General features: G+C 39.0%; 2 protein-coding genes across 3 annotated transcripts; both read right to left on the reverse strand.

The window, feature by feature from the left end:
• Positions 1-3,372: 3,372 nt before the first annotated feature.
• Positions 3,373-7,181, reverse strand: LOC103711408. Its single transcript, XM_039121220.1, has 4 exons — positions 6,359-7,181; positions 4,953-5,236; positions 4,552-4,779; positions 3,373-4,359 (listed from the first exon to the last, which is right to left on the reverse strand). Exons 1-4 carry the CDS (start codon positions 6,750-6,752, stop codon positions 3,883-3,885), a joined length of 1,383 nt encoding a protein of 460 aa, XP_038977148.1. The 5' UTR covers positions 6,753-7,181; the 3' UTR covers positions 3,373-3,882.
• Positions 7,182-10,665: 3,484 nt separating this feature from the next.
• On the reverse strand, positions 10,666-16,872 carry LOC103711384 (extensin). 2 transcript variants are annotated; one of them, XM_039121232.1, is made up of 3 exons: positions 16,661-16,872; positions 16,315-16,562; positions 10,666-11,869 (listed from the first exon to the last, which is right to left on the reverse strand). In XM_039121232.1, exons 2-3 carry the CDS (start codon positions 16,558-16,560, stop codon positions 11,099-11,101), a joined length of 1,017 nt encoding a protein of 338 aa, XP_038977160.1. In that variant the 5' UTR covers positions 16,561-16,562; positions 16,661-16,872; the 3' UTR covers positions 10,666-11,098. The 2 variants fall into 2 exon arrangements, with proteins under 2 accessions (XP_038977160.1, XP_008795728.2); XM_008797506.3 differs by having other exon boundaries at positions 16,315-16,566.
• Positions 16,873-22,841: the final 5,969 nt, after the last annotated feature.

Raw genomic sequence — 22,841 nt, forward strand, 5'->3', positions numbered from 1 at the left:
GGGTCCTGAATGCTTTGAGGTCTGTACTAATGATGGTTTTGCGAAAAGAAAATTGATTCTTTTTTTTTTTTGCACGAAAGCCAAGATTTGATACCTCTGAATCAAAAAGTATTTTTATCTTCTTTTTTTTTTACTTCATTAATAGTGTTAGAACTAAATTGGCAATTGGGCCACATTGCAATATATATTAAGATTTTGATAATTAGAACTTTTTAAACATTTGGGTTTTAAGCGTAACTTGCCCAAATTAAAAGGTGCGTCTATGTAATTTCCTCGTTTATGAGACATATTTTATGACATCGCAAATTGACATTACATGAGAGCTGTTTCTCCATTTACCCATATTGCCCATCAAAATCAGTAGACAAAAATGAAGTAATAAATTGGGTGCAAATTTAGTGTGTGGGTTAGATCTGACAAAGGAAGCCGCTTGATGCCGGTACCTCCTGCTGGATTGGTGGCTCGGACCTGTGATGGTCGAGTCGGCACCATTTCTCCGTGGCAGTTCAGAAGGGAGGGATCGGTGGCAGTGGCACCCGTCCAAACTTCCAGTCGGTGACGGTGACAAGGGAGTGCCGCTTTCGTGGTCTCATTCAGTCCCATATAAACATTTCTACTTTTACGAGGACGCGGTTGGTAGGTTCATGCTGTTCACGTCTCTAGGTTTCTAGTTTTCAGACCTTCCGGATGCGAGGCCTGTTTGTTTAGAAGATGTCCTGGACGAAGGTACTTGACCTTGAAGTCCACTTAATCAAATTTTCTCTATTCAAGCAATACCAACAATTTAAACTTGGACCACTCGCAGAAACAAGCGCTTCCACAAAGGGTTCTCGTTGTATCTTTTGCACAAAAAAGAATAAAAAGAATGATTCATCATCTTTTTTTTTCTTTTCTTTTCTTTTTTGGGTGAAAACGGCAATTTCATATAACTCTAACTTGAGTACATCATGCCAGATCAGAAGAAAGCAAAAAATACGGTGGGGGCGGAAGCTTTACAGTGGAAGTCCAATAGATCTCCTCTGAATACCGTGCAACGTAAGAGGCGCCCCAATCTGCTGCTCTGTTCGCCTCTCAGAATACATGTACTGCCTCAAAATCGTCCATCTCCAAAGTCAGTCTGTGGGTCTCACGAATAAGAGGATGACCATCACCATACCTATTCGCACTCCGAATCCAATCGATAACTATAGATGTATCCCCCTCAAGGTGCACCCACCTAGCACCGAGCACCCGTCTCGCATAGAATATGCCCTCCCAAGCTGCCTGCAGCTCAGCTCCCACTACTGTGAGCCCTAGCGTACATCGGCCACCCACAGCAACCAGGCGCCCAAGGTGATCTCTGATGACAAATCCAACCCCTCCGAACCTCCCCTCCAACACCACGCTACCATCAAAGCTCACCTTGAGATGACCAAGGAGTGGGGGCACCCAAAAAGCAACGACAAACCTGGGCTCTGAAACAGCACGACGAGTACCCCGGATGTCTCTGGCCATCCCAAGAGAACACAAGTCGAGATCGGAGGAAACCTCCCCGGCCTGAAGCATAGCTCTATCCACCACCATCCTCGTCGAGAACCTCCTGCCCTCAAACAATAGCGCATTCCGGTCCAACCAAATGTGCTAAGCCAGATACTCTTAGCAGATGTAACAAATCCTGTGCCGACTCCACTGAATAAGAAAGAGGGGCAAGTGATCTCCTCCATATCTTTCTAGCCCTGGGACACTGCAACAGGACATGCTCGATGGTCTCCACAATGCTTGAACACATCTCGCAATACTAAGGGATCCGCACACCCCGCCTGACTAGCACACTTCTGGTAGGTAGGCAGCCCCAGGCTACCTTTTAGATGAAGAGTGCCACTCACGGATGAATCCGCATCCTCCAAATCCACCCTCCCTCAATTTGCCTGACTGGCTCCCTACTGAAAAGAGTCAGGAGATCCCTAGCTCGCACCTGCGACTGTCCCGATGGCATCCAGATCAGCCTGTCAGACTCCCCCTGGTGGGCACCGAAAGAGTTAGGATCATCTCTGCCAGCTGCTCCCCAAACACCTCTTGGACCAGCCCCCCCAATTCATCATCTTTCGTGATGTTGGATCATGCAGCGGCCATTTTTTTTTTCATAGGTATGCATAATTCTTAAAGTAGCCATGGTGCAATCCAGTGATTAACATCGTAAAAAAAATCGATCATTCCTTTTGCACGAAAGATACAACTCCTACCCTTCCAGGAGAGGTGCCATTAAATGGAGCCAACCGATTTTGCTTATCTAGGTGACATTTCGCAGAGGCATAAAGAAAATAGGAATAAAGAAAGCTGTGCTAGAAAGCGAAGCTATGGTAGATGTTTATGTGAAATTCTATTTAACTGTCAGAATTATTCAAATAAGCTGAAAATTGGAGTAAGCTATCCAATTTTCTTGAAATGACAAAACTCTCCTTCGCAAGTCATAATTTAATTTATATGTTAAAATTAAAATTAATAATAAAAACTAATATTATATTTATATCATATATTATATATTATAACAGAAAAATATTATGGTATACTTTATATTATAATTTTTTTTTAGCTAAAATGTCATAGTAATATTCTATATTTAATATTATAATGCTATATTATATTAAATTATTCAATAAACATAATAGTGATATGTTGTATTATAACATTAATATTTTAAATGCTACATTAATACTAAATAGTTATGGTATAAAATTATATTATTTTATTATATTAGCATGATATATATTATATAAATTTTAAATTAATATTATATTAATATTAATATTATTCATATTATATTAATATTTCTAGTACATTTTAATGATACTAATGACTACTGTAATTCATGTGAAATATAGTAGCATTACACAATAAAATACAATATAATCATTACCCATCAAAAACATAGTAATATTAAATAACATAATCTTATTATATATAAAAAATTATTAATCTAACCTATTTATTATATCATATGTTTGTATTTTTTTCAATTTTATATTTTCAATAAGTTTATATAAATACTAAATAATGTGATCGCGAATATTGCAATCATAATATAGCTTATTATAGGAAATATGACTAATATATTAGAAATATCTTAATTTTGATTCTATATGCATGTAGTAATAAAAATATCGTGATTTTAAATATTGTTATAAAAATAAAATAGTTTATATCTATATTATGGTATTTAATAATATAATTTTTATTTTGATAATAATAAATAGTTATATCTTTCAAGCAAAAGAAGTATTCACCTTCCTTCACATGAAATGACTGTCGAATCATCCACCACATATATCAAAGTGCTTTGAACTCCTTCATTCATCTACACGCACAGATCGCATCAGATAATTAGATGGTGGATTGGCACGAAAGAAGATGGATCTTTTTCTCATGCGAACAATACAACCACAAACATAATTTAACCTAAATTCAAAACAAAACCCTCACGACCAGAACTTGAGACAGCAGATGTTCCAGGTTGAAGTGTCAAGTCTCGTTTACCATTATGAGTAGCCCAGTCATTTTGAGACTAACCCCAGCTTGACCCAAATTACGCACATGTACAAGTAAAACATTGTGAAACTGTGCTCCATGAGAGGGCGGAATTAGTAACCCGAAAAGATAACACACGCATAAGCACTGTGGGCAACCGCACAAACTAGTTGACAGCTAAAGCTTGAATCTTTGTCATAAGGCAACTTAAGCAAACACCTTCAGTCCACGGTGACAGCTATATATCTTCGCATTCCTTCAGCTGAGGTTTCATCCAATGAAGCTCCTTCTGAACGCAACACGTTGACATGGACCTGCTCACAGCTCACGTAATCACAAACATATATACAGTTTCACACAGACGCAAAACCACAAAAGTCACACCCAGTTATTTGGTAGGAAGAAATCATGAAATCTGAATGACACGTTCCCTGCAGTGTCTCTCTCTAGCCTCATCTCTGATGCATCACCAAAAGCCAGGTTCTCTGCTGGAAGTTGAGCTGCTGGCGGCGGCGGCTGCAGTGGCAGCGGCGGCACAGAAGATCGCGTTATAAACTTATACCGAGCAACAGCGCTGCTCGAAGGTCGCTCCCACATAAGCACATGGATTAGAATGGGCCGCAATGCATGGCGATGAAGTGAGAATTTCTGGCTGAGCGAGACGGTGTCGAAACACCGAATGGCTCCCAAGGAAGACACCATCCAAGGGAGAACTTTCTCATTGGCTACCCTCGAGATCACCAGTAGCTTTGATGCTTTTGTTGCCTCTCTGTACAGATGCCTGAGCCCTGATCGTGTCGAAGCCACACCATTGTCGTTTTCGTCGTCAATTACAGAAGATATGTAGATAAAACCCTGCGAACAAAGGAGGAATGGAGATGAGTAAGGTGTCATATTTACCAGGCATCAGTACAGACTTGGCTTGCACACTAGGAAATTCATTGATTTTTGATGTCGCTAAACCTTAATAATGTAATAAAGCTCTATTAGTAAAGGTAGCAAGCACGATAGAAATTAACACAAACGTCGAGAGGAAACAGAGAATACTTCTTCAGTGCGACTAATTGCGAAACCCAGCTTGGTGTCGCCTTCTCGAAGTTTGATCTCTACTGCCATTTCTCCGGCAGCCGGGGTGTACCAAAGCCGAACTGCCTTCACCACTCCAATATCCACCCCATGGTAGTCCTCGAACCCATAAAGGCTAGCATTCGCAAGATGTGAAAGGTCGGACAGCGATCCAGTATTCACAGTTGATGATGCTGTCTCTCCAGATATCTGTATCACAAAAACAGGTATTTGCAGTCACCAGAAATAGACAAGGAAAATAGTTTACTTTCTTCTGAAAAAAGGACATGCAAATAGTGTTGATTCTTTAACTGGCCGTGCTGGAAAACTTTCAAAACTTCCAGACCTTTTTATGTCCGAGGAGGATCATTTCCTTGGATTACCTTGGTAAGTAGAGCCTCTGTCTGGACACTCATGAACACAATTGGGACCCCTGAGGCCCGAGAGGAGTTGAACCAAGCATTTGCTCGGGCCAAGGTTTCCTCAATGGAGTCGTATCGAGAGGCAACTGGATCCAGTGCCTTGGGAAGGACAAGCATAGAGAGGAAGCAGCTCATGTTTGACATGGGAAGTGATTCCCTCATCTTCCTCTCCCAAGGATATGATACATATCCATCCTGGAGCTGAGCGGCGTTTAATGCACAGACTACCCTTGAGTTCCTTGAACCTGCAGAGGAAGAAACATGGATAGATGTCAGTGCCTACTCAAGGAAGAAAACATATCAGCTGCAAGTTCAATTTCTAAGAAAATGGGCACTGCTGCCAGTTAGATCATGGGAGGTGATTTCCCATAGTCAACAATTGTCCGCTGGCTAATAAGTCAACCCAAGTGGAGGCCTCAAATTTCCAAGTTTTCAGCTCGTCTTATCTTAATCTAACCAATCAAAGTCTAACTAGCCCAAGGATCAACTTAAAAAATACGGCATGCTGGTGAATCTCAAGCATCACCGGAGGTATTTTACACGACTTAGTGGACAGCAAGTCAAGGAAGTTTTCGCGGCCCACCACTCTAGAGTTTTCGGACCACGTGTTGGTGCTTCACATTCTGTGTTATCTTTTTTTTTTTTTTTTTTTTGATTCTGTTGGCTGCACTCATCTATGGCGGATGTGAACGGCTGTTGTAAAAAAAAAAAAAAAAAAAAGAAAAAAAAAAAGAAAAAAGGAGGGTCTTGCTAGTCTAAAGCATCATCAACCCACTGATGGGAAGGATTAGCACGACATAGTCAAATTGATGGCAGAGCAATTCAATGCTCTTAAATGACAAAAGAATGATGTGTAATAAAAAGCCTATTGCAATGAATCATTAAAGTGTCTTTAAGATCTTCTCCAACGAAAACCCCAAGCAGATGAAGTCTTATAATCTTATAACAAATACCTCACTTTAACATATTCATGTACAAAGCCTTTAGAAACCTCGTCACCTGCTTTTGCTCACACTATGAAGTGCTATGACCATCCAATTCTCGATCTAACAATAAACAGTCATCACCTCACTTGTCCCATTAATAAACTCGTAATTCAAGATAAACCCCTATTGAATTATGAACTAGATGGCCGCCCACGGATTTGAGCACCATTATTGCCTGGGGTTTTACAAGAAGACTGATATCTTACAGAAATTCGTAATTATTAATTGTTAAAAAAATATACAATCATGGGCCTTCCCACTTTGAGTCCAATGGGAAACGAAGGCTTTCTCCGGCTGCGCGCATAGAGATTTCTATGCGAACATCCGGAAAGGAGGTTCCGTCCACGTCAGTGAACAGCGAGTGGGAGGCGGGGCGCTTACCTTGCAACGCGATGCACTCGCTCTCGGAGCGGTCCGCGAACCCGACGGCGTAGTTGGGGTCGTGAATGGATCGGAGCACGTACTGGCGCCGCCCGGCGGCTTCGTGGGGGACGATGCAGGCCTGCAGCTCCACAGCTTCCTCTTGGCCCCGGCGGACCCGGACGGCGATCGAGGTCTTCCCGCGCTTGAACGCGGCGTGGAGGAGCTTCTGGACCCCGCCTCTCCCGCCCTTGAACGGCGCGCGCACCGCCGGCGACCCCCCGATCGCGATCTCCTCCACCACGTCCCCGGTCTGCGGCACTTGCCCGCCCCACTCCTCCGCCTTCGAGCTCCCCGCCACGCACTCGATCGCCACCACCAACCCCGCCCCATCCGACGGCTGAGATCGGTCCATTCGCACCTATTTGCCCGATTTCTACAGGGATCTCACCATCGGCGTGACATTTCTCATTTGAACCAAAGAACCGAAGGATTTGAGGGATCCGTCAAACAGGTGATGCCCGTATTCAAACAAAACGGAAACTTCCGCGAGATCCAGTGTGGAGACCGACGGCTTCACTGGAACCGAGATGGATTCCCTTTTTTTTTTTTTCTTTTAAAGGTAGCTATAAAATCCTCCACAGCGATCGAAGAGGAGAGGAGTTCGCGGGAAGCGCAGGCGCAAGACGAAGCTTCAAAGATGGAAACTTTGAGAGGAAGGAGTCGAAGATTAAATTAACCCACAGGAGATTATTCTATGAGAAGGAGAACAGTGGGTCGGTAGCTCTAGGTTCTAGAGAGAGAAGGAGGGAGGGAGGGGCCTATAAGAATATAAAACTCGTTAGATAAGCTCAGGGAGGTTTATTTTGTAAAGATAAAGAGAAGGATGTCGTTTTCGAGGGAAATGGAAATGGAATAAAAGAAGAGTGCGGTCTCTATTAACTCTTTGGAGTGCGCACGCGGTTTCGGAGAAAAATTCTATCTCGGTTCATGTTGGATGGCGACCTTTTGTCGGATTAATGGACCTTAGGAGAGCAGGAGCTCGTGTGATGGGCCGCTGGAAGAACGAAGACGTTCAAACTGGGAGAGGGAGGAAGAGTAATTGGTGGGGAGTCATGTAAGTGGACGGACAAAAGGGAATGTCGCATAGAAACTATCATGAGGGAGTGCGGCTTGAAAGAAGAATGGGGGCATAAGCATCCAGATGGCAGATGATGACTTCTATGCGGACGCTCGCGCGTGCAACCTATCCTCCCCAGCTGTCTCTGTCTCGCTGGCATCCGGCATTTAACCTAGCCGCTTGTATAAGGTTACAATTACTACGGAGCCCAAAAACGGTTACCAACCGTATTCCCAAACTGGGGCGTGACAACATCGTAACGAGAAACTCTTTGGTACCTCACTTGGGCCTCGTAGATATATCAAAAACAAATCAAACATGGCAGGGAAAACGACAATTGAAGGTTAACGTCTCAAACTGTTACGTGGCGCAGAAATCTAGACGGGTTTTCAATCCAAAGAGTTAATGTATGTGAAGGCGGTTATTGATCTTGCTCGCATCATATTTGAAATTATTGGACCCATGAACAGCAACTTGTGTTGACTTATCACTCAACAACAAAAAGAGTGAGAAATTTGGATAGCATTGATAAGTTACTGAAAAACGCAACCATGAGAAAGAAAGCTTTGGTGGTGATAAAGTCTGGAAGTGTTGGCTACCAAGTTCACAATCACGAGAGAAAATAGTACTGTAACGCTGATAATATGTTATATTTTATTTTTAACTTGAAATAACCAAAACAGTGATATGATCTAATAACCTAAGTTCCTAACATTTTGCATATTACTTATTAACAATATATAATATATAAATAAAATAAATTAATTCTCATACACGCATAAAAGAATATTACACTTCCAAATTACTCCCCGGCTTTTACTAAAAGAGAAAAAACTGTACATACAAGAGGGGATTACGTGGAACAAGAAGAGGACAAGGACATCTTTCTCAGGAGGCATCCTTTTTCCGTAACGCTTTTTAAAGACGACAAACCAAGCAGCCCGAGAATTTTAATTCTATCTCTGTGGGCTGTAAATTAGCAAGCGTCCGCGTCCTTAACGCTGGTATAATTATGCCGACCTGAAAGAAAGAGGGATTATGGAGCCTCACAGGAAACGATATAACTCTCTTTCTTCGAGAAGGAGCAAGACTTGTTCATCAACAGAGATGCATACGTTCACATTCAAGAAAGATGCATAAGAAAGAGCAGCCAAAAGAAACGATTCAAGATTTGCATTTGTGATGACCATGAATTCTTGCCCGGGACTGTTGTGGAGAACTTCTATAGAGGTAATATAATATTCTTCTACAGCATAAGAGTGATGTCTCCAAAGAGGTCCTATGACTCTAACAGCATAAAAAATTTCAATCACTCGGCAAGGGTCATCGAGCCAAGAGAAGGCCTAAAATTCCAGGAAAAAAAAAAAAATCATTGATGGGGCGCCGAGAGAGATTTTCCAGCGTTCCTCTAGTTTTACCAAAAACTCTATGCTCGTCCGCAATGCTACTACCTTCTGGCTGATTCGATTCCAAGGGTGCCAATCTGGCTGCCATCTTTACTGATGGGACTGCTAAGTCGTAAACTGACAGTGATGGTGGGGCAGCACAAGAGCATGATAGGAGCTTACTTCCAGCCATTTCCTCCTGCGAATCTAAGCAGCATGGGCTTGGTCGGATTAGACTTGGAAGGTTCGACTGCTTCGGCTGTATTACAGGGGGCCTGGAAGAGGAGGCTGGAGCCAGATCGAACCCAGGTGTTTGAGCTTCAAGAGAACATACCTGGGCTTTATGGGGTCGTGCTCAGGCCAGTATCGGTATTACACTATGCCTCTGGCATGTGACATTCGAGCGAGTCCCGCTTTGGTGTCTGAGAAGGCCAGACTCAGAAAGAAGCTCAGACCGGCAATTTGTTAGCCTAGATGCACAAATATAATTGATAAATTAATAATTAAATATTTTTAATATTCAAAAATAGTAAATAAGAAGAATAAACTAGCAAATAATTAACTTGACAATAGAATAATAAAATGAAGAAAGAGAGAGAAGATGCATGGTATATGGATCGAAGCACGTTGACGTGTTGTCTCAGAAAAATTTATGCTCCCCATGCACGGGTCTGCTGGCACAGATCTCCTAGAGATACGACGATCTAGTATAGAACTATGTCTTTCCCGTAAGGAAGAAAGAAAAGCACGTTTACGCTTGCAGATAGCTCAAAAGAAACTTAGAAAAATTAAGAGGAGAAGAAAAAAAAATTTATTTTCTCCCCAATAATCTCTAGAGCCTTTTTTATATAGGTTCTTGGAATAGGGAGAAGAGAAATTTTTTATTGTGTTTGAAATAATTCCTACAGTCCTTTATATAAACTCAGGCGCGTCAAAAGAAACAGACTCTCCTTCTGCGGATTGATGACGTCCTCTTGTAACACTTAGCTGTTGACCAAGTCAAATATTTGGTTTTCAAATTTTAAAATATTTAATTTAATTCAACACAATTTGCACCTCGCCACCGTGCCTGGCTTCTGTGAGTTAAGAGGAGAAATTGGCAGAATTGGGTAGACCCAAGGGTTTGAGATGCTCGAGCCTCCGTCATGCCTTGATTTTTTCTTGTGTTTGTTTCCATTGGTGATGAGTTAGAAGTGACTCGATCTTTTGCGCCGTGTTCCGCCAAAACAAAATATTCGGGCTACATCAGTTGCTAGCCCCATGTATGGGCTAATCCAGCGAATGGAAGCGACACCTGCCATCGGTGTGACCAATCCGGCTGCACTTAAAGCAAACCACCGTAACATTCTCGCAAACAAACGGCTGCCAAAAGTCCTCATTCTTCCATCTAATTGATCGGCATGCCAATAAAATCGTCAATAAGCATCGATTTCCTGAGGGCGAGGGCTACGTTGAGGATGATTGATCGCTTCGGATATTCCAAAATAAGTCTTGGAAGTCATGCCCACAACTGCACAGATTTGAACGCTTTCTCATCCGAAATAAAATCTAGCCTCCACGGTTCCAGCACCATAATCTCTCCTATGACGAGCCAAGGCCCCTTCTTCAAGATGATGTCTCAGTTTTGAGGCCGAATTAGTTAGGGCAGAAAATAAGTCAGATACTATCTGAATAAATCTGTTCTCATTCAGTTCAGTTTTAGATAGAAGTTTATTATATCTGATCTAATTCAAATATGAATACGGATGCTAAGATTTTTTTCCAAATTTGGATCCAGTTGTTTTGGCTTTTTTCGAATCCCGATACTACTGGGAGGAAGGGGGGAGGGGAAAGAGCGAGAGATCAAAATTATATCATTGTTTTCTTTACATATACATAGCTATAGGGAAAGATCCAAAGTTTATTATGGAAGGTCCTCAAGCTACATCGATTAACAGAAACCCAAAACAAAGAAGAACGACAGAAGATACGGGGAGGTCTTTCTCTAGTACAGAAACAGAGAACAGTCCTACATGGACGAAGGTCTGAACAAACTCAAACCGGAATCAAAGTCCCTGCAGAAACTTGGATATGGAAGGAAGAGCAGCAGCAGAATCCCCAAACCAAATTGAGATAAGTTGGCGGGGTGGTAAAGTAGCGAAAAAGGCAGCGAAGTTACTGACTTATCAGCAGATAGGGCAGAAAAAGAATCTCATCAGACGATGAACCTCCTCCAAAATTTTCTCCACTTCAGTTGGCGAAACGAAATTGTTTCACTCATCGCAATGACATAAGAGTGCTCTTATATGTCAACTTCCTGGCTGGCAACTTCGGGGTCCTCTTCAGATTTTTCATCACAACCCCTTCAATCTCATCAATGGAGCTCAACAGCTTCTTCCCATATTCAGTTTGCTTTAAATCATGGTATGCATGATCGTTAGAAACAAATACAGTCTGCAGTGGATGCTCAGCTGAGGAAAGGGAAACGGGAGAGGGAGATGGCTGCGGTGGATGCTCGATTGGCCTGGACTGCTTCTTCTCATACTTAGTCGGCTTCGAACTATCGGGTGCCAGATCGGTAGAAACACATTCGGTCAGTGGTGGGTGCCCGGCTGGAAAAAGGGTACTGGAAGAGGAAGATCTCTGCAGTGGATGCTCAATTGGGCTCGATGTGTTCTTCTCATACTCAGTAGGTTTCGAATCATTGGATGCAAGATTGGTAGTGATAGATACGGTCAGAGGAGGGTGCTGAACTGGTGGAGTAAGGGAACTGAAGGAGGAAGATGTCTGCAGTGGATGCTCAATTGGAGAAGATGGGGTAAAACTCGTGACCGTGGAAGTTGAGGAGGGTTCAGAAGTATCAGATGGGAGGAATTGGTTGACTGGGGTCTGTTCAGAAACATTCGGTTCCTGTGGAGTCAGTTCAGAAATGCTTGGTTCCTGCGGCAAGGGATTTGTGGGAAGTGTGGGTTGTGGAGTTGCTTCAGGGTCATGGTCCCTCGGTTGAGCCTGTGCTGCTCGCAAATGGCTTCTTCTCCTCTCCAGGGCCTGATAAATTTCAAAAATAAATAAAATAATCCAGTCTATATGAAACTCATCCGGAAGAAAAATATTGGTAAGAGTAGCATAAGAATAACAAAGGGGCATGAATTAAAACAATTTTATTCATAACTCTATTGCTTCAACTCTGAAATCGACAAAAATAATACCACATCTAAGTCAAGTCTGCGGTGTAAAAAGTTTGGATACAGATGATCAAGAAACAGAATAAACTTAATCAAAATTGCTAGTAGAAAAGCATAGTGCCAATTGCGTATAAGACACTCATTTCCTGAGGATGATCAGCATATGTGCCGTTTTAACACATTGGGCACTTTAATTCAACAACTACTTAAAAGATAACAATATAATAATTGATTAATTAATGTATGAAAGAAAATAAAGTTCTGAAATTCAAAATGCACTTATTCACTTCAAGTGTACCATAGTACACTTCTAGAATTCCGAGGAATTGTGATAAAGAAGCAAAAAGACATCTGCAGTTAAGTAACATTAAGCAAGTCTAAAGCTTCATAGAGATCAATGTATGCAAACCCACTCTACGACTCAAGCTCCTGTAGCATAAAGAGCTCATTTAGAATAGTTTCAATGCACTACTAATTAGTATGTCAGATAAAACATTACATACTTCTTTTGAAAAAAAAGAATAGAATAATTGTAATGGAAGACAATTCATAGATTCAAGCAAAAAGAGTAATAATAATATTAATTAAATAAGTAAAGCCACCCCTCGTTCCAGCTCATTAAAATACCTAGAACACTTGATGCACAGACTGAAACGCTCATCATATTTATACCAAAACAATTACTTTAACAAAAATAAAGGAAGGTCAAAGCAAAAGGGATAGTTAACCTTTGTCAAAGTGTACAGAAGTAGATTAGGAGCGGAACTAACTTTGATTCTTATGGTATTTCGTAATGCATGCAAATGCAATTATCATAACAGGCTGAAGACAGAAAATTTCAATAAAATCAAAATTGCAGAGGAACCATGCAATAGAAAATTGGCCAGTCTATTTAGTACTTTCCTCTTTAGGTTCAACAAGCTCTAAGAAAGCATCACTTTTATATCAAGTACACCACAATATTTATTAAGAAAAAAAACTCAAATAGCTAAAAATCCAGATGTGCCAAATCCAAATTTACTATATAAATAGAAATGATGTTAAGTCATTTATGTCACAAAGATCTTCCTGTTAATTTATAATTAGATCTCAATAAATCAAAGAATTAAACTTCTTAGTTATTACCACTAATTAATGATCAAAACAATAATAATTCTTCGATTCTTGAAAATTAATTTAATCATGATCTAAAACGAATCATTCTCATAATTAATGGTTCCAAAGTGACATAAGTCAAAATATACTAACTAATTATTATTTATTTAAATTAAATAAAATATTTTAACTAAACTAGTCTAAATAATCTAACCTAGAACTCCAATAATTGTGATTATCTTCAAAAGATCTACCCAAGTACTGAGCAATCATGATTCAGGATCTAAAAAATAGAGAAAAAAAGAATAATGAGCTACACTAGCCTAATAAGCAACATAACACTATAAAATAGGGTCGAAGCATGCTAATAAATAATTAATTAAATAGATGATACGGACTGAGAATAAATTAAATTTCGAATAATACAAATATCACTTTTGAAATTTATTATTATTTTCATAAATTGATACTAGAGACCCAACATCAAGCTATGGCTACGTAACCTAGTGGCATAGGTCAGATATAGAATGCAAAAACTACCAAATACTACTATTCTAATCATCAGTGGCTTGGTGTTGTAACTAGTTTCTCAAATTACAAGTCAACAGGGCCTACGAATAATCTACATTGACAAGCCAAAACATTATCATGCTGAGAATACATACATATGAAACAAAATTCATAATCTACCCAATTATATTTTCCAAATTTCATAACATAACACAAAACAATTATTATCGTAATAATGACAGGCCTAACCCATTTAATTAAATATAAAAACAAATATTACAATCAAATATAATAAACTAATTATTTTTTTACCAAAAATCGAAAAACATACTTTGAAGCTTTAGGTAACTTACCTCTTTTTGCTTCAAAATCCTACTTTTCAATTAGATGGATCAGATTTGCCTATTTTAATATCATTAAAATATTATTAATTTTATCATTATATTAGCAGCCAAGCAAAGTTACAAATTAAAACACTATTAGAGAATACAACCTTATGCCCAAATTAGGGGGAAGGAAAAGTAAGATTGATCGGAGGCGGTACCCGACTGCATAGGTTGGTCTGAACAAAGTGAACTAAATTGATCAAGATGAGCTATGATTTAGATGGCTCAATAAAGGTTAATGGTCACCAAATTCAAAAGATACCCGACAAGGCTGGGGTATTGGGTCGGTATGTTGTCCTAATATCAAGGAGGTTTAGGCCTCCATCCTGGGGTTAACTTGGATCCGAGCAAAAGAGGATCATGGCTTTGAACTAAGATCACTAGGTCTTGCTTAGAGAAAGAAAGAGAGAGAATCTCAATCTGGGTTCAATCAGAGATAAGAGAATCTCGATATGGGTTCAATTAGAGGTTTGGCGTTAGTTGTCAATGGCACGGGTCATCCCTGCAACTAATCCACAGGACAAGGAGGAAATAGCAGCAAGGAAGTAAATCATATTTTTTTCATTTTTCAAATTAATAAATAAATGAGGGAAGAAAAGAAGAAATGATAAGAAGAAGTAAATTGACAAGGAATGAGGGAAGAGGAGAGAAGATGCCGGGAGGTGGGCACCCACGATCCGACGGCAGGCATGGTAGAGCCGCCGCCACCGGTGACGGCCAAGGACTACATCTACAGCCAAAGATGGTGGCAATCTATGAACATGCCGAATCAAAGCCCCATGATGGATTTAAAACTAAGGAAATAAGGCTCAACTTGAAGGAGGAAGGGAAAGGAGGAAGGATGGGAGCTCACCGAGTTGTGGTGGAGGCGAGGGATCTCGCAACGATGGCAGCTCCTGATAGGAAGAGATATATCTTAGAATAGTGGAAGCAGGGCAACCAAAAACCTAGAAAGAAAGAAGGGAATTTGAGGGTGGCAGAGCTCGATTGTGGGGGCAGGTCGATCGCCAAAGGTGAGAAAGAAGAAGGGAGGAAGCTCGAGGGTGATAAATGGTCAGAAAGAAAAAGAAAAGATTTAAAGATTTTTGAATGGAGGATAAGCTCGATGTTGTTGCATCCGCCCGCAATCCTGGCAATAGTTGTGCGCAACCCGATGGTCGGCAGCCATTTGAATTGCCCCGCGGAGGCCTTACCGACCACGGCTCTGCGTGGTTCACAACGGTGAGCAATCGAGCGGGGGATTGTGATCCCTTGTTCTAACCCTCTTCTCTTCTCTCTCTCTCTCTCTCTCTTGAAGTCCTGAATTGAAGTCGGCTAGGCCTGCCAACTTCGGCATATAACAGGCCTGATAGGCTGGTTCTCACACATGCATTACTCAAGTGATTGCTCCAACTAGTGCTTCCATCAGGCTTCAAAAAAAAAGAAAAAATAGCTTTCTTATAGCGATATCATTTTTGTAGGTGCTATTCAGTCAACATCTCTGATTACAGAAAAAACCATACGAGCAAAACCATGATATATTTATCATGATAACAATCTTTTCTTATTTACGTGACAAAGATTCACAAATTGATGCATCTTTACTTAGTCAATATCTCAAGAAATAAATCATATAATTTACAATAGTATGAAACAATTAAAACTACAAGCGTAAAATTCAACAAAAGACACTACGGAAATCTGAAGAATTTCCATGATCTACAGGACCAATCTATGCTGCGTTAGAGACAACACAAAGACCAATCCAATCAATGAACTGAAGAAAATTAATAAGAAACCATAGAGAATAAGTAATTAAGCATAAGAAAATAAAATAAAATAGATATATGGGTGAAACAATCATTTCTCTGATTGCTATAAATGCGAATGAGTGGATAATTAAAATTCAGCGTACTGTCCAAAAGAAAACATGGAATTCCCATCTAATCATCCGATCACAGACAACCCTCCAGATAATCTGATCATCGGGTCAGAGAAACAACCCACGGAACGAAATAAAACTAAATATAAGCGAGAAAATTCCACAAAATGCATGAAAAATTCACATTACAAATCACCACCATCTACAGAACTAACAAGTTCCAAGAATCTGTAATCATTAAGAAATTAGAAATGGAGAACCTAGCTTCAAAACAAAGAAGCAAGACCCATCTAATGAGGATCTACTTACTATTCCATCGTTTCAACAAACAAATGCCAAGAAAGTGATCATAAATCTCCGAAAATGGGAAAAAGTTTCCGAATGTTCCCATAAAAAACATAAACGCACTTCTGTAAAGACTCCACGAAAATGGGGGGAGGAGAGAAATCCCCTTACGTTGAGGATGAAGGTGATGTCCCGAAGAGGAGTCCGAGGATACCACTTCGGCAGCGGGCTCTTCCTCCTCCGCGTCACGGCCCACGGAGGGATGTTCTCCTTGCCGTCCGCGACCCTGCGGCTCAGGACCCTACCCGATTCCGCAGCCGGCATCGGCGACGCTCCCCTCCGGATAAAGAAGCCGCCAGCGAGCTCCGTCGTCGCCGCACCTGCTGCCTGCAGCACCCAGTCCCTCGCCTCCGGCATCCCTACCTTCGTATCCCATTCCAGGACCAAAAAATAAACCAAAAATGCCACAAAAAAAGAGCAAAAAATCGAAGAAAAGCCTAAAACAACACTTTCTCACCGGAACTAGCTTCGGATTCTTCTTCTTACTTCTTCTTCTCTGATCTCTAAGACTCCGAATTCTTCTTAGTCACGGAGGAGGAAAAGAGGGATTGGATTAAGGATCCGCATGGAGGCTGAGAGTGGCGGCCGAGGGGGGAGAATTCGAATTTAAAGAATGGCGGAAAGAGTTTGGGGGCAATGGGCGGTGACCGGACTCGCAAAGGGAGATCCGATATGATGGTTGGGGTTATGGTTACCGTGGTATTGGGTGTGGCCGAGTTTCATGTTTCAAAATTTCAGTACCGCTGTACCGCAGGTACAAATAATAAGTTGTACGCTAGGCATTTTTTTAAAGGATCGACGGCTGGATTTTTCCAATGGATAACGAGCTTTGACAATTCGGTGGTTGGATCTGAGCGTAGGAAGGGAGCCAAGAAGGAGACACGTTCTTGGAATATCTTAAATGGTTCCGACAGCACAGTTGTGCTGAGTGCCGACGGTAGGCGCTTATCGTCCCCCTTTAGTATTTACGCCAAATTTTAATTTTTTCCTAAAGATTGCAATGAAAAATTGGAAACATTTTTTCCGATCAAATCCAGTCTCATATATGGAAAAGAATTAATTAATTTGCTAGGAGGTAGTACCTCGATGGTTGTGATATCTTATTGTTTGTTTGTAACGTTCTTTATAAGTTTGTAGAACATTAAACTTATAGATAAATATGTTGTATTGTTGATACGTGATTTGATCATGCAACCTTTAGAATTACTTTGTTCAAACAAAAATTTACTTTGTTTCAAAATTATTTTATATTTTTATTTGAAATATAATATGCAAAATCCTTTTTGATTTTTTTTAAAATTCTGTATTGTAATGCAAATTGCAGATAACCTAATTTTTTTCAAAAAAAATAGACATGACCTTGTAAATAAACTTTAAGGGACATTTGTTATTGGGGTGATCATCTCAAGATCAAGGGTAATACTGGTAAAGGTGACGAAATCGCCACGTTTGGTTCTACAAACGGTAATCCTACGCGGCAGTGATCCAAAATTATCCTCACTTCTCAAATCACCGCTCATCTAGTGATAAGATGTCTATTCTTAAGGTCGAGTATCCAATATCATTCTAAAACATTAATCTTCGGCTGAAATTTGAGGACAAAAATGACTCTCATTTTAAAAGAAAAACTGATATATCAATATATAATTACTATATTATGTCAATATTATATATGTTATATATTATATTATATTATTAATCATATTATTGTCATATTATTATTATTCAATTATAATTCTAAATTATTGTAGAAATATACTATTATACTCTATATTTATATAATAAAATTATTTAATATATTACTTCTATTTGCCTTTTTTCCCTAAACAAAATGAATATTAGTATTAAAAATAGTATATTATAGGTATAAATAAAAAATATTAATTCTATAATAACAATTAATATATCTTTATAGGATTAATAATTTACAAGACTAATAAGTATATTTTTATGAAATATATCAGGAATAATTTTGGTATTGTATGGCTAGTGATCTTGAATAGCTATAGATAATGATCACCAATGATCTAAGATCATCTAGGCAATCCGATTTAAATCATCAACACCATCTTACAGTGCCCACTGATCATCGCCACTGCCTCTTTCATTGTACATGAACATATTTATTTATAATACGATGTATATTTAATTGTATTGTATCTCCATGCAGTCTTTTTTTTTTTTTTTTTTTTGTACAATGGAAGCAAACCCAAAACTAAAATCAAATGAAAGAGGAACAATAAGTATGTGCCATCAGTAACTGAGATACTGAGTGGGCAGCGTGTCCTCATGTTCAAACTGTATATTAAAATAAATCTCAGTGGATGCCAACTAATCTGCTGCTCGGTTATCTTCCCTAAATATGTAGGTAGCTTGGAAAGGCACCAACCAAGCACCAACTTTTAGCATAAGTTGCAAAATATCACGTAAGAGAAGAATGAATTGAGGAGCATTGTGGGAGGAATGACTGATTCACATGATAGCAGTCGTAGAATCCCCCTCTAGCCAAACCTAAAATGCTTTAAACTCAACAACAGGTAACCCTCCCTCCCAAGCAGCTGCCAACTCAGCCAAAGAAAATATGAAGCCAAATCTCCTCATCTGCATGGAGTAAGTGTTCCATATGATCTCGACTCAGAAACCCACCTCTAGCCACAGAGCTGGTACAACTGCCATTGGGATTATGATTCTGTGACCTGGCTCCAGGTTGACTGCGGCGAAGGGGTCGTTCTTTCGAGGCATCAGCATTTGAGGCAGAGTTTAGGGCTGCATAGGAGGGACTCTCACATACGGACATATTATGGAGGCAGGCTACATCATCCTGTAGAGGAATTCAGCTTTGTTGATTAAGCGTCTACGAGAGAAGAGGTTGGAGGAGGCAAAGTATCCTTTTCTAGTTGACACACATCGTTTGCTTCGAGAGTGCCATGTGGTCCAGTCAGACATGTCCTTCGGAAAGTGAACTAGATTGTGGGCTAGATTGCCTTATTTGCTGCTCATCATTCGGAAGGTATTTTCTGGATCGTTCCTTCTACTTTGTATAATCTTATTGTTGGTGATGCAACGTTATGCTCACACAAGAGTGGCCGATGTAAAAAAAAAAAAAAAATCTTTCAACTGTCATTACTCATTAAGGAAGTACGTGGCATTTTTTTGGGGTAATTAATTTCCCACCCTCTAAAAGACCACGCTATAACAAAAAGTCCCCGTTGACCGGTCTTAAAATCTTTGGTCCATTATCTCTATTAAGTTTAATTTCCGGTCCTTTAGCCCCTTTTGTTTTTTCAAAAAATACCGAAAATGCCCCTACCCCTTTTGATCTCCCATTCCCAGAAGAAGAAGAAGAAACAGGGGCAGCCGCCACCGACCACGGCCCATCCCCGCCCGAGCTCCCTCCCGTGGCTGCCACCGGCGCCGTCTCGCTTCCTACCGAGCCCCATCCCGCGGCTCCGCCACCTCCCGTGCCCCTTCCCCTCCTAATCTCTCGATCTCAGCAGAAAAAGAAGAAGAAGAAGGCCCGGCCGCCGCCGACCACAGCTCGCCTCCGCCCGAGCTCCCTCCTGCGGCCGCCGTCGGCCCCTGCTCGCCCCCTCCCGAGCCCCCTCCTGCGGCCTCGCCCCCTCCCGAGCCACCTCCCACGGCCCCCGCCCGAGCTCCCTCCCGCGGCCGCCGTCGGCCCCGGCTCGCCGTCGACGGCGGCCCCGCCCCCTCCCGCGGCCCCCTCCAACGGCCGCCACGGCCCGGCCCCCTCCGGCGTCGCCGGCTCGCAGGAGGAGAAGAAAGAAGAAAGAAGAAGAAGGGAAGAAGAGAAGAAAAAGAAAAGAAAAAAAAAAGAAAAAAAGAAAAAAAGAAAAATAAATAATTAAATAAATGCATAAATAAATAATTCAATAAATATAAATAAACAAATAAATAAAATAAATAAATAAATAAATAATATATTCTAATAAAATAAAATAATTATAAATAAATAAATAAAGAAAAAGGAAGAAAAGGAAAGAAAAAGAAAAAAGAAGAAAAGGAAAGAAAAAGAAAAAAGAAAAGAAGAAAAAAAGAAAAAAGAAAATAAAATAAAAGAAAAGAAAAGAAAAAAAATAGAAGAAAAGGAAAGAAAAAGAAGAGAGGGAAAGAAAAAGAAAAAAGGAAAGAAAAAGAAGAAAAGGAAAGAAGAAGAAAAAAAAGAAAGAAAAAGAAGAAAAAGAAAGAAAAGAAAAAAAGAAAAGAAAAAGGAAGAAAATGAAAGAAAAAGAAGAAAAAGGAAAGAAAGGAAAGAAAAAGAAGAAAAAGAAAAGAAAAAGAAGAAAAGGAAAAAAAAGAAAAAAAAAAGAAGAAGAAAAAGGAAAGAAAAAGAAAAGAAGGAAAGAAAAAGAAAAAAAAAGAAAAAAGAAGAAAAGGAAAGAAAAAGAAAAAAGAAAAGAAGAAACAAAGAAAAAAAAGAAAAAAGAAAAGAAAAGAAAAGAAAAAAAATAGAAGAAAAGGAAAGAAAAAGAAGATTTATGTATGTGCAGAGAAGATTTAATTATATACAGAGAACACTTAACTGTGTGCATCACAGAGTTAAGTATTCTCTGTATACAATTAAGTCTTCTCTGCACACACTTAACTGTGTGATGCATAGAACACTATACTGTATGCAGAGAAAATTTAAATGTGTGCATATAAGACTTAATTGTGTATAGAGAATATTTAACTTAATTGTGTGATGTATAGAATATTTAACTGTGTTGAGAGAAGATGTAAGTGTGTGCAGAGAAAACTTAAAAGAAAAAAGAAGAAAAGGAAAGAAAAAACGGAAAAAGAAAACAGTGAGTGGCAGTTAGGTTAGTAAGCTTGGTACACATGTAATATAGTATGGCACATATTTAAGCAAGCTTAGCAATAGGAATTAAATATGTGCTAAGTTTGCTTAAATATGTGCCATACTATATTACATGTGTACCAAGCTTACTAATCTAACTGCCACTCATTGTTTCTTTTTCTTCCTTTTTTCTTTTAAGTTCTTCTTTTTCGTTCCTTTTTTTCCTTTTCTTTCCTTTTTTCCTTTTTTTCCTTTTCTTTCTTTCTTTTTTCTTCTTCTTTTTCTTTCCGTTCTCTTTTTTTTCTTTCTTGCTCTGCACACAGTTAAGTATTCTCTGCATCACACAATTAAGTATGTGCAGAAAAAACTTAATTGTATACAGAGAACACTTAACTGCGTGCATTACACAGTTAAGTATTTTTTTTATACAATTAAGTGTTCTCTGCGTGCATTACACACTTAAATCTTTTCTCAACATAGTTAAGTATTCTATACATCACACAATTAAGTTAAATATTCTCTATACACAATTAAGTCTAATATGCACACATTTAAATTTTCTCTGCATACAGTTAAGTGTTCTATGCATCACACAGTTAAGTGTGTGCAGAGAAGACTTAATTGTGTACAGAGAATACTTAACTGTGTGATGCACACAGTTAAGTATTCTCTGTATACAATTAAATCTTCTCTGCACATACATAAATCTTCTTTTTCTTTCCTTTTCTTCTATTTTTTTCTTTTCTTTTCTTTTCTTTTTTCTTTTTTCTTCTTTTTTTTTCTTTTTCTTTCCTTTTCTTCTTTTTTTTTTCTTTTTTTCTTTTTCTTTCCTTCTCTTCTTTTTCTTTCCTTTTTCTTCTTCTTTTTTTCTTTTCTTTTTTTCTTTTTTCCTTTTCTTCTTTTTCTTTTCTTTTCTTTTCTTCTTTTTCTTTCCTTTTTCCTCTTTTTCTTTCCTTTTTCTTCTTTTTTTTCTTTTTCTTTCCTTCTTTTCTTTTTCTTTCATTTTTCTTTCTCTTTTATTCTCTGCACACAGTTAAGTCTTCTATGCACACACTTAAATCTTCTCCCAACACAGTTAAGTATTCTATACATCACACAGTTCAGTTAAATATTCTCTATACACAATTAAGTCTTATATGCACACATTTAAATTTTCTCTGCATACAGTTAAGTGTTCTATGCATCACACAGTTAAGTGTGTGCAGAGAAGACTTAATTGTCTGCAGAGAAAACTTAACTGTGTGCATCACACAGTTAAGTATTCTCTGTACACAATTAAGTTTTCTCTGCATATACTTAAATCTTCTTTTTTTTTCTTTTCTTCTTTTTTTTCTTTTCTTTTCTTTTCTTTTTTCTTTTTTCTTCTTTTCTTTTTTCTTTTTCTTTCCTTTTCTTCTTTTTTTCTTTTTTTCTTTTTCTTTCCTTCTCTTCTTTTTCTTTCCTTTTTCTTCTTCTTTTTTTCTTTTCTTTTTTTCTTTTTTCCTTTTCTTCTTTTTCTTTTCTTTTCTTCTTTTTCTTTCCTTTTTCCTCTTTTTCTTTCCTTTTTCTTCTTTTTTTTCTTTTTCTTTCCTTCTTTTTTTCTTTCATTTTTCTTTTTCTTTCCTTCTCTACACACAGTTAAGTCTTCTATGCACACACTCAAATCTTCTCTCAACACAGTTAAGTATTCTATACATCACACAGTTAAGTTAAATATTCTCTATACACAATTAAGTCTTATATGCACACATTTAAATTTTCTCTGCACACAGTTAAGTGTTCTATGCATCACACAGTTAAGTGTATATAGAGAAGACTTAATTGTGTACAGAGAACACTTAACTGTGTGATGCACACAGTT

The sequence above is a fragment of the Phoenix dactylifera genome, unplaced genomic scaffold, assembly GCF_009389715.1.
Source record: "Phoenix dactylifera cultivar Barhee BC4 unplaced genomic scaffold, palm_55x_up_171113_PBpolish2nd_filt_p 001015F, whole genome shotgun sequence".
Classification (NCBI taxonomy): Eukaryota; Viridiplantae; Streptophyta; class Magnoliopsida; order Arecales; family Arecaceae; genus Phoenix; species Phoenix dactylifera.